The sequence below is a fragment of the Tasmannia lanceolata genome, unplaced genomic scaffold, assembly GCF_043159265.1.
Source record: "Tasmannia lanceolata isolate RefF3 unplaced genomic scaffold, GAP_Taslan_0.1 ptg000018l, whole genome shotgun sequence".
Taxonomy (NCBI): domain Eukaryota; kingdom Viridiplantae; phylum Streptophyta; class Magnoliopsida; order Canellales; family Winteraceae; genus Tasmannia; species Tasmannia lanceolata.
The window spans coordinates 17,100,332-17,113,039 of NW_027518695.1; the positions used below are offsets into that span (position 1 = coordinate 17,100,332).

General features: G+C 40.1%; 1 protein-coding gene across 1 annotated transcript; it reads left to right on the plus strand.

The window, feature by feature from the left end:
* Positions 1–1,806: 1,806 nt before the first annotated feature.
* On the plus strand, positions 1,807–9,924 carry LOC143851805 (uncharacterized). Its single transcript, XM_077361292.1, has 4 exons — positions 1,807–1,919; positions 4,078–4,186; positions 8,845–9,109; positions 9,613–9,924. Exons 2-3 carry the CDS (start codon positions 4,084–4,086, stop codon positions 9,069–9,071), a joined length of 330 nt encoding a protein of 109 aa, XP_077217407.1. The 5' UTR covers positions 1,807–1,919; positions 4,078–4,083; the 3' UTR covers positions 9,072–9,109; positions 9,613–9,924.
* Positions 9,925–12,708: the final 2,784 nt, after the last annotated feature.

Sequence of the window (12,708 nt, forward strand, 5' to 3'; positions counted from 1 at the left end):
ATAAATCTATCATCTTTACCATATTTGATAAGTATAAGTAATAACCTATTTCCCCTCAAAAAGGAAGGGGAGTGGCATATGAATATCCGATCCCTTTCGATACTTTCTTGATCTTATTTCATGGCTTTGGCCCACCTGTGGTAGTGGGGCCCATTAAAATAGACCATTGGGATCATACCTTTTGATGGCTTTTGTTTGGAGGCAAAAGATGGGTCATGTGAAGATGGAAACACTTATAAGGTGGGACCCACACGGCCTTTTGATGACAACAACCGTCACGTGTGGCATCGTAGCCAAACCCCCGAACAGGTGACGCACCGGAGAATGCCACGTCGAGTGCTGTCCGGCACCGGTCACCGGAGTTCCAGTCAAGGGGCTGCCAATTCCATTTCTCATTTTCTTTAAAAAGTATTAGAGAGAGAGAGAGAGAGTAATGTTTGAGGAGGAGAGAAGGAAAGATGGGGAAATTTGTTGGGACGCAGGTAGAACTCGCCCTCAAAAGCTAGCTGTTAAGGGAAGGGAACCCATTCCATCATAAGCCCATCCACATCGTTACACTTTTCTGACGTGGGACTATTTTGTTTTCACTTGGAACCCCCCAACTAGGGGTCCAAGTTTGGCCCTGTCAGCCCTGACCCGCCCTGACCCCGAACAGGATCAGGGCTGGATTTTCGAAACCTAAGGGCGGGTCAGGGTTCATTTTTTTAGACCCTGACTCAAGTCGGGTCGGGTTCTGGGTTTATGCCTCGGGTACCCTGACCCGGCCCGACCCTAAGTTCTCTATTATAGAATTGTACCATCTGTGCATGTTTCTTTTACTAATGTTTTCTATTATCTTGGATTGATGTTTCTTTAGATTACTATCATTAATTGTCTCTGTTGCCCGTCATGTTGGTGAATTCATACTGTCTTATTTTGTTCCCTTTTCTCAGTTTGTTGAATTCATATTGTCTTATTTTGTTCCCTTTTCTCTGTTTATTGATCATTTTGTTCTATATCATAAGTGGTTGCTTTATTTTTAGCACTCTTAACCGGTATTTGCACTAGGGTCAATTAGGGCAGGCCCGGCCCCGCCTCGCCCAATCAGAGCCAATCAGGACGGGCCAGAGCCAGCACTGAGCCCGGTAGGGCGGGCAATGGGTTGAGGTTTTTCGGCCCTGATGGGATCTAGGGTTGGGCTAGGGTTTTGAAAAACCCGACCCTGTTGTAGCCCTACCCCCAACAACCTCGCCTTCCACGTGGAAGCACGGTGGACAATCTCGCCCCTCCACGTGGCATTCTATTCAAGGTGGGATCCGTCTCATTCTGTTCTACTAGATCAATGGTCTTGATTTCACATATGAGCCCCCTATGGAACTCAAAAATTAGGGGTGCAACTTGGGTCGGGTTGGATCAAGTTGATGCCAACCATAGCCCAACCTGAGATAGCATTCCCTCAACCCTAACCCGAACCAACCTGAGCCTCGGGTTGAGGATCGTCCAACCCAACCTGCCTCTAAATCTCTCAACCCTAACCCAACCATCTTAATGTGTTTTTTCCGAATAGGGTCGGGTTGGGTTCGGGTTCCGAACATAAAAAAAAAATACAAGAAAAAAACATAAACCTAAGAAAATCATGATAAAATTAGAAGACGGAGGCGGGTTGGGTTGAGTTGCCAAGGCCTCAACCCTAACCCAACCCGAAATTAAATCGGGTGGGCTCTTCCAAACCCAACCCGAGGGAATTGCAACCCAATCCAAGCCAAAATCGGGTTGAACCCGTCGGGTTCGGGTTGAGCCCAACCAAAGCACCCTTATGAAAAATTGCCTTTTACCATTGGTTGTAAAAGCGACCCTTGTCTCTCTCTCTCTCTCTCTCTCTCTCTTTTCAGGATTTCATAATTTCAGTAAATCAAATTCCAAGAGGAGATAAATTACAGGTAAGCATCATGCCACCCTATTCTCTCTGGTTTTCAAATGCACATGTTTTCTTTATTATTGTTTTTTTCTTCCTGATTGTAATACTACTTCACTGCACAAAACCTCACATTCAATCTCTGATTTCCAAATGGGGTTTTGTTTCTTTGTTTCTTCATTCCTTTTTAACTCAGTATTTTTTTTTTCAGTTCGGACTCTAAGAGATATTGTTCCTTTATGGAAAAATATACATACACTTATTTGCTCCAAATTAAGTGTTGAACATGAGAAGAAGTATAATCATATCCACTTGGGAGGGTTGATGTGCTGGTGGTTTCGTTGTATGGTAGCCTGAGAGGAGTTTCCCCCCTCACAAATAGTATTAGGTATGTGTTAAGAGATCCTACTTTGCTTGAGAAATGATGTGTGGGTCTGACTTGAGCCCTAAGTCTAATGTTTTGATATTCGATCGTGTAGACCTTTTAGATCCAAACTTGGTCTATAATCCCACTGTTGCCTCTGAAATCTGACCAAAGGTTGAATGGGTTCAAGTTGGCAGCACACAAAGATGACTTGCGCTCACGAACAAACGGTCAGAAAACCACCCGGACTTTGGACTTTGGGGAGGCTCTCCGATGTTTAGGTTGGAACCAAAAAACAGTAATATGAACTCTCTGATTAGAACTCTGGAACTGATTTTTTTTTTTTTTAAATTTTACGATAGGCAAAAATTTTATTAAAAAGAGACCGAGATGGACAAAGTACAAAAGAACAGCGAAAAATAGAAGATCAAAGAAACCACAAATACAAGGGGGGCTCATGGGTGGTTTTTTTTTTTTTGGGGTGGGTGGGTGGGGAGGGAAGCAAATAATGCTAGTGATTCTTTAGAAACTCCATCCCTCGCTAGTCTATCCGCCACCGAATTAGCGGATCTTCTCACATGTTGAAACACTATAGTCGACGAACCAATCTGGTCAAACAATTCATCAAAGAACCTATCAAATCTCCAAGGGTGGTTATCCGGTCCTTTTAACCACTAAATCTCATTCAAGGAGTCTCCTTCCACCACCAAGGAAGCCAATTGATTTTGCTCCACTAGCTAAAGACCTTTATGAATTGCACGAACTGTTGCTTCCGACGAATCCGCTTCCCCAATGGGCCCTGCGAAGGCCCAAACAACCTCCCCTAAGTCGTTTCTCTAAACACCTCCAATAACTGCCGGACTAGGATTTCCCAAACTTGAACCATCGAAGTTCAACTTGAAAAAGCCAGGTGTAGGAGGCGCCCACTCTTGCACTACTTTTTGTCTTGACTCCACGCTATAACAGGCTTCTTTTCAACATTCCCATAGATCATAAGTGGAAACAAATCTGAAGCAAGGAAGAATCTTGACCCATGCAATCGTTAGAGCCATTGCTTTGAAGAAGAGGAAGGATGGACTCTTGATCAACCCTTTGAATATTATTGCATTTCTTTCTTTCCACAGAACCCACAAGGTTGCTACTAGCAACATGTTCCATAGAATTTTACCTTTTTCTTCCATGGCACATGGGACCAACCTTGGAAGAGGTCCATGAGACTAGATGGAAAGACCCACTCCATCCCAAACCTACATAACACCTTGCCCCAAGCCTCCCTGGTGGTTTTACAATGCAAGAACAAACGATTTACAGATTCCCCGTCCTCAATGCATAGGCACAATGATGTACGATGAGAACCTTTGGAGGTTGTGCCTCTATTAGTGAAAATTAGAGTCCTTAATTGTTATTGGTTGGGTGACCGCCACGTGTCCACTCTCGATTGCTGCATGTGCTGACAAATTTTACAACCTACTTTCCTATAATTATGGACGAATCTTTGGACATTTTTGGTATTCTTGAAGAGGTCTCTGTTCCTCCTACAAGGTACATATATTAGGTTATCTGGTCATTAGAGTGTATGTGCATAAAAGTCTCTCTACAATATTGTCAACCTAGGAGTAATATCTCATACCCAACAATTTTGAGACTTGAGCCACTAGCAAGGGCTATGTGCGTCTTATGGAAATATATACAACACATTTTGAATGTAGTCTCTCGTTATTTTATAATACATGGCAACTTGTGAACAAATTTTCACTTTGACAAGGGGATAATGCAACAATATTTATGTTTATTCCAGTTGCTATTTGTTTCATCGCAGGTAGTGATGTCAATGGCTGGAGTGATAAGAAAGTTCTTCTTTGCATCTATGTTGATGTGGATAGCTCCGCTTGTGATTTTATATGGATTTAATCATCATATGGTTCCAGGTAATCGTGTGGTATTTTGGTACACATTCACAATTCTGTTTATGATCATAGCATATCTTGCTCCACTAACCTATTATTTTGGGTCAAGATATCTTACTTGATTATTTTAAGGAATTGTACATTCATGGGTATTCACACTAGGAATATTTTAGTCTTTTTCCCTCTTATCTTTTATGTTTATCTTAATTGTCCTTGGATTGGCCTGATCCACATGACCTAAATTAGACTTTTTGAGATCAAAAGTAAGATATGGTTGACATGTGAGGCCTTCATGTGATTCAGCAAATAGAATATAAATTCCATCATTGCTAGATTGATCGATCTGGTTTGATATGGTTCGATGAAGAGTAAGCCAATAATGGGATTTTTTTTCGATAAATGGGAAACTTAAGATGCTCCTCGTAAACGACAGGGAGGGCATGATTAGTGAACTGGTGAATAATGCACTCTCCAGATGCCCTCCTTCTTTCGGCTTGCTAGATAGTGTGTATTATGTCACAAGGAGGAGGAATCTTTGGATCACTTGTTACTATTATGTCCTTTCACTTATTCTATTTGGATGGGCATTATCAAGTTCTTTGGTATGTCGTGGGTACTCCAAAACAGCATAACCAAGGTGCTATTACATTGGAGTGGCGCTTTTCATGGATTTATTGGCCAACCCATGTGGCAGTTGATACCATATGCTGTGATCTGGCACATGGGGATGGAACGGAATAATAGAATATTTCAATAAAGGGAGAAGAGTGGGCATCACATTCTCCTCGACAGTAGACTTTTTCTCATTGCTTGGTCAAAAGAAAAGGGTTGTCTTCCTTATAATGCTGTGGCTATTTTGAGGAATAGTATATCAGAAAAAAAGCTATTGTGAGAACTACGCCTAGGTGTTGTGCCCCTCCGAAAGGGTGGTATAAATTAAACTTTGCTGGCAGCTCTATGGGTAATCCTAGTATTGGTGGATTGGTTTGTGATGCAAATGGCCACATGATGATGTCTTTTCCAACCTGACAAGGTCTTGAACACCCATGTGCGAGACCCTGTAATGGATGGGTCACAATAAAAAAATTTGAACTACTAGTACAACGAAGTAGAGACACTCGAAATCTTATAATAGTATTTTTGATTGTTATTCTTTTGGGTTGCAGCAAGGTGAATTACATATGCTACAAGCATTCTTGCGATTTCGTCGAGTTAAAGAAAATATCTTTTAACTATGCATGCTATCTATTCAGCATTTTCTACACGCCTTTTACATTGCCATTCACGAACCTTCTCTCTGCTATCTATTCAGCATTTTCTGCACGCCTTTGATTTTCCTCCATACTTAAACTATTTTCTTCCAAGTTTCCCTCCGTTCTGTTTCTTAGTATTTCTCTTCCTCGGTTTTTTTTATTGTGGTATCTCTTAATCCCTCGAGGAGTCCTATTTTAAAGCCTACCAAAAAAGTGTCCTATTTAAATTATCTTCTTACTAATTTTGAGTTCCAACATAAATACTTCATACCGTAAAAATTTTGTGTCCCAAGTATTTTTCACGCTTTCTGTTCTTTAAACAAGTCGTTCAAAAACTGTTTAAAGACTTTTTTCAGTTTTGTAATTTATGCAAAATTGCACACACTTTTGCGTGGGGTACTGTTCTTTCAACAAGTCGTATAAAAACTGTTTAAAGACATTTTTTTTCAGTTTTGTAATTTACGCAAAATTACACACACTTTTGGTTGGGGTACCTGCCTTAACAAATTCAAGCAAAATAAGCTATATCTGCCTATGGCATATACATCTAAGATTGTTAATTGCCTGCATCTGCCCTTGCTTCTTCTCTTGATCCAAACCAATCTCCCCTTCTCCATTACTATCTCCAAACATATCCCGTACAAACTAATGGATCCTCTGAGCAGGGTGGTTGACTCCACTCCTCATGATGGGATATGTATCCAAGGGTTTCTGATAGCAGAAGAGGAATTGATTGAAATCAAACTTAGGATTTTTTATGGCACTGGCATTAGGCCCAACAAGTATGTGTATACTACCCCCATAGGATCTCTTAAAGACATTATAGTGGTTAGATGGCCTCAAAGCAAAGAAAATGCTCCGAAAACAATAAATGAGGTGATGCTCATCAATGTTGGGAAGATACTGGAGAATGACAGGACCCTTGCTGAATCCATCGTACAAGTTGGAGAGCTTCCAAGTGGAATTCCATATTCTATTATTGAGTGGAGTCAACCACCCCGCTCAGACTAGATCCATTAGTTTGTAAGGAATTGGTCTGGATATAGTTGTGGGAGATGGGAGATTGATCTGAACCAAGAGAAGAAGCAAGGGCAAATGCAGGCATTTAACAATCTTAGATGTATATGCCATTATGCCATAGAAAGATATAGCTTATTTTGCCTGAATTTGTTAAGGCTTGTACGCCAAACAAAAGTGTGTGCAGTTGCGTAAATTAGAAAACTGAAAAATGTCTTTAAAGTTTTTGCACGACTTGTTGAATGAATAAAAAGCGTGAAAAATACTTGGACACAAAATTTTCATGGTACGAAGTATTTACGTTGCGACTCAAAATTAGTAAGAAACTAATTCAAATAGGACTCTTTTCTGGTAGGCTTTAAAATAGGACTCCTCGAAGGATTAGGAGACACCACAATAAGAAGAACTAAGGAGGAGAAACAATATTGAGAAATAGAACGGAGGGAAATTTGGGAAAAAATAGTTGAGTATGGAGGAAAATCGCAGGCGTGCAGAAAATGCTAAAGAGATAACAGATAAAAGGTTCGCGGATGGCAATATAAAACGCACGAAGATGATGGCTTGCATAGCTGGAAGCTATTTTTCGGGACTCGATGGAGTCGTCGGAATGCTTGCAGCATACGAAGATCAACTTGTCGCAACCCTAAAGATCAACAATTAAAAAGGCTATTATTGACTCTTACTTCCATTAGTTCTGATACCATGTTAGAGGTATCCTATCTTCCATGAGAAGAGAAGTAGAGAAGAAGAGAAGTGGTGAAGAGATGAGAGAGTTGTGTTACCCTCTCCCACACGAAAATGATAATATGTGTGGGAATAGAGTTACATAGAAAAGACTAAGTGGGTATGTAATATGCCCACTCTCAACAATTCTTATTAGCAGCCAAGACTTTCTTTCTAATGCAGATTTCATTATATCATGGTTCCATTCCTTAAGCCTCTTTTTTTGGCATACCAAAGTTTCTCCCCTATAAGCACAGCTGCCGGGCCACTACTGATATGGTTCTCCCACCAATTTCCCATCATCTCTTCAATCGTAGGCTGTTCCAACCAAGCCAATTCAAATCTGAACGGGCTAGGGCCCCAAGATTCCAACCTGGGTCTAAAAGCAAGGGGCACTGATCAGACATTGAATGAGCAAGCGCGTTTTGAAAGACCTCAGGGAATAGAGATAATCATTGGGGGCTGATGAGGAACCAGGCAATCCAACTTCTGCTACTATTCCCGGCCCAGGTAAATTGTGCCAATTAACTGAATTAAGTCTGTAAAAGCCACCATATTTTGGCTCATTCTCCTGCATCCAAGTCTTTCTGATGTGGATCTTATTTCATTAAAATCACCCCCAATACATGGGAGCGACCACTTCCCTCTGACAACCTCTAGTTCCTCTCGTAGTGGACATTTGTCTTCCCTTATTATTAGCGCATAAACCCCTGTAAAAGTGACCCTAACATTTTCCCCCACTTTATTAAGGACAATCAAAACCGAGAACCTGCCTATCCAAGAGTCTCGGATCTCCCATTTTGATTGGTTCCAAATTAGCAGGATACGACCTGCGGTCCCTACTGTATCTAATGATATGAAGGCCCAACATGCTTGTCCTCCCTACCCTTAAATTGTAGCTCTGTTAACATTGCCCAACTTCGTTTCTTGGATACATATTAACTCCGGTTTATTACTTCTTACCAATTCCTTCACCTGAGCCTTCTTATCAAGGCCTCCAAGCCCATTACATTCCACTATAGGATAAAACTAGTCAAAAACATTCCACGATAGGATCTTCATTGGGAACTAGACGAACTGAGATCTCTCCCCCTGCGACCACCTCCAAGCCCATTAACATTCCACGATTTCTTCTCTTTCTAGATCTTTGATTTTCTATTACACTCATTATACCTGCATTTATTTTTTAAAGCACAAGTCCAATGTTCTTTCTGTGTTTTCCAATTGTTATACCTCTGTTCATCAACATTATGGTGCACATATCAAATACGTTAGACTTGATGACGGAGGAAAGTATACCTTAGGCATATGAGCATATCATAGATTTTATCATAAGCGTGCAATTTGACAGTAGTTTTCCTGTCCACATAAGCCACTTCAAAATAGGGTCTCTAATAGAATGAGATTTTGTAGATACAAATTATACTGGTCTCTTCTGCAGTTCTGCTGCCTTTAGAAGTATGCTTACACATTATACTGTGTCTTTTGGTTCCCTTTACAATTATTCTTTGTTATTTTTATGATGTGTGCTTATGTTCCTTTGGTTAACTGTTCATTAGAAAAATGATTTGATGGGATGTATAGATTGTTTATGCTTTGTATCTGTTGAGCTGCATTTCTTTTTGCTTTTTTCTGATCGGACTAACTATATTTTTCTGATAAGCATGGTTGATTCCTTCTGAACAGGTTTAGATCAGTTGTCATCATCTTCACAAACACTCTTGAGTGGATTTCTTGCTGTCATATCTGTGAATTTGGTTATTGTGCTCTACATATTTATGGCAATGAAAGAGCCTTTGGATAGTGAGCATCAGCCAGACCCTACCTTTCTTGCTGAAGCCAAAGCTAGTATTAGCCAATCTGCAACACAGGAAAGGGACAATTCTGCCCAAGTCCACAACAAGGAAGAGTAGGAGTTAGTACCACGCCATCATTTACGTGTGTGAGCAAAGTAACTAATTATGCCTTCACCATTTGATTTCATTTACTAGCATTTCCTATTATTCATAATTGAGAGATTGCACATAAAATATTTTGGAATGAGATTTCTAAATGTTTTTGGCAGTTTTTCTTTCATGACTGGTGCTTTTATTGTGCCAAATTGTTAGTGTGTGCACTAGCCATATTCATCTTCTAAAAATTCATACCTGGTCAAGGACTTGCTCAAGGGAAAACTGGGTGGACTTGGGTGAGTCAATGATTGACCCGTCACCTTTTCTATTAACTCTGTCGATTATGAGTATTTTCTTGACTTGATTGAGCCAAAATGAGGTCAACTTGGGCAAGTTAATGATTGACCCAAGTTCTAAAACATTGTTGCGATGACTACTGCAAAATACCTATGCCCCTTACCCATACCCAGTTATTTGATGCATCCTTGGCTATATCTGTATCTCCATTGCTATGATTGAGAGGCCTCTGTTGATTATTGTTCATTCCATTTTCCTTTCACAGGCCTCTGTTGATGATTGACATGGTTGGAATGTTAGATGCTCTTTCATTTGCTCCATACAGCGGGGTCCACTGCCCGATGTTGGCGGTTTTGGTTGCATATGGGTGAGCCTTTTGTACAGAGAAAAAAAAACAGAGGGGTGTCTTAAACACTGCCTACTCTATCATTATCTCTCAGTATCTACTTATGCATTGATTGAGTATAAAGCTATGAAATGGAGGAAATGGTTCTTGATGATTGATTACAATATATTTTACAGTAAGGATTTATTATAGAAATATCAAGACAAGGGAGTGCATACTTCATTGCTCTTATTCTTCTCTTCATTTCTTTACATAGTTTTTATATGGTGGACAGCCTTGCATGCAAGTATAGTAGAGAAAAAAAAAAAACAGTGGGCCCACATTATTGGGTGATCTATACCGTTCATTTGTTGGGATTTAGCATACATTGGTTGGTTTGTCCAACACTTCCTTAGAAATTATTAAAGGTTGGTTGCCCCACTCTTTCATTGATTGGGATTGCTCATTATCATGGGCCCCACACTTGATCTGTTAAGATTAAAGAAAGACATGACACAATACGAGCAATCCAAGTCAGCGAAATGTGGGGCCCATGATAATGAGCAATCCCTATCAATGAAAGAGTGGGGCAACCATAATTTATCCATCATATGGGATTTGATTTTACTGCATACGAGAGCATCCACATTTTGTCTTGTTCATTTAATTCACCTATGGTGGCTGCTCTCACGTGCAACATCCCAGCCGCAAAATGCCTTCTGTGATTGTCCCTAGCAAATCCCCAATCATATTTATGAAAATTCTTCATTTGTATTTCATAATGGTCCGATCCATTCATGCCCCTTATCGGTCGCGGATCCTTTTCAAAGTGCTTTTCATATCCAACATTTCCTACACACTTGTGTAGGTAAGTTACCTACACAGTAGCTTAAAATACAGTGGGGGCCCACATTGTTTGGGTGATCCAAACCATTCATTTGAATGATCCTCACATAGATAGGGTGTCCACAAAAAATCAGATCCATAGGATCATCCTAACCATTCAAACTATGGAGGCAAAAAATGGACTAATTTGTTAAGGTTTATACACGTCCATTTTACCTACACAAATCGTAGGGTTGGGATGATCCTATGGATCTGATTTTTTGTGGACACCCTATCTATGTGAGGACCATTCAAATGAATTGTTTGGATCACCCAAACAATGTGGGCCCCCACTGTATTTTAAGCTAGTATGTAGGTAACTTACCTACACAAGTGTGTAGGAAATGTTTTCTCTCTCTCTCTCTCTCTCTCTCTCTCTCTCTCTCTCTATATATATATATATATATATATATATATATATATATAAATGTGTGTGTAGAGAGAGAGAGAGAGAGAGAGTCTGATTTAGCGCTCCAAACTGACCGCGACCCCGAATAGTGAACCAACATAGCATACCATCATCGTAACGCATACCGGGCTACCATCGCACCCCGTACCTGTTCCCGGACCACGAACCGGAACGAACTGCGTTCCAGGTAACATTGGTCAAGAGTCAATAGACACACCTTGGAGATCTTTGAAGATCGCCCTTAATGTGGCCATCTAGCCACTAGATGAATTTCCAACTTTTTGGCTTTGTGGTGACTTTCTCAGTCCCCCTCCTTTGGCCGCCATCTTTTCAAAATGATTATTGTCAACAGTTAAGGAAAACAAAAGATTCTAAATTATAAAGATACCTGTTTCAGTTTCACCAATATGTTAACCCCTCAATTGAAACAAAACTTTATACATTAAAAAGGCCGTTTAACTTGCTACTCCGTTCATTAATTTGTGCAAGAATGCCTATAACCTGATATTCTATAAATAAAACATGCAGAATCAATGTTGTGACTGCCGAACAATCCATGACCATTTGATGGCCCACATCACTATTCAAAAGGATTTGAAGGCGAGATTTAAGCAATATGTAGGTTTCGGTTTTCGTATGTTTTTCGGTGGTGGCGGAAATTAAACCATGACGATTTTGGATGGAAATTTTGATGAAAATCTTGTAAAGCCATGGAAACTTTATAAAAGAGGTACATTTAAGATGAAACTCCAAGTGCTCGAATAGCACAAATACACACTAAAAACCCATCATATAAGCAAAAAATACCCATAGAGGATTAACAATACTATACACCTAGTGACATGCACTGTCGCACATGTCTAATAATTCAGTACATATCACATTTCACATGCATATTATATACATATTTATTTACAATGCATACACAATATTTCACATGCAATTCGTATAAATCATTGTTTCAAAACACGGACGCAGGTCAAAACACTGGCTGAAGAAATTCCTAGTCAACTCGACACGACATGGTTGAGTCCTCGATTGACGCAGCTGAGTACACACCTGACGCGGAGCATGTGGTCATAACTTGGGAGAATCAAAGGAGTTTTTATCGACTTTGTAAGGCAAAACACAGAATGCGGCCAAGGCAAAAGGGAGTTGACTCGAGGGAGTTCACAATGACGCTGGGGAATTTTAAAACTATGTGGAAAGAATTCGTTGAAGTTATGGAGTCTAGCTCACATAGTGGAACCTTTCTTGCCCGGAGCGTTGTAAGCCCTTTTGTCCCGCTTCGGCTAAAGAAAAAAGGGTCTTATTTTTGCCAATGATGGCATTTCTGATCCTATTTGTATTTCGAGAAAGCGGGCGTCTATGATCTCATTCGTATTCCTCATAATGTAACGTATTCATATAGTATACCACTAAAATAATTATACAATTTAGGTTTCAATATGCATTTTTGTTTTAGTATCCGTTTCGGTGGGGATGGAAAAAGAAAAATTTTAGTGGTTTTGTCATTTGTGTCAATTTAAGTGAAAATTTAAAACCATGATCTCATGCGTTTTACTAGTGTACGAGACTTTTTCTAGGCCGTCAAAGGAAGGTCACGGATCAAGCCGCAATTATAGCCCTACGCAGTATTTTTGTGAGTGTAATCACGTACGAGATCGTTGGGATTCGGCTTCCTACGAGTTAGTAGGCAGGTTCTGTTGGCTACATAGTTTAACAGTACTAATCTCACTACA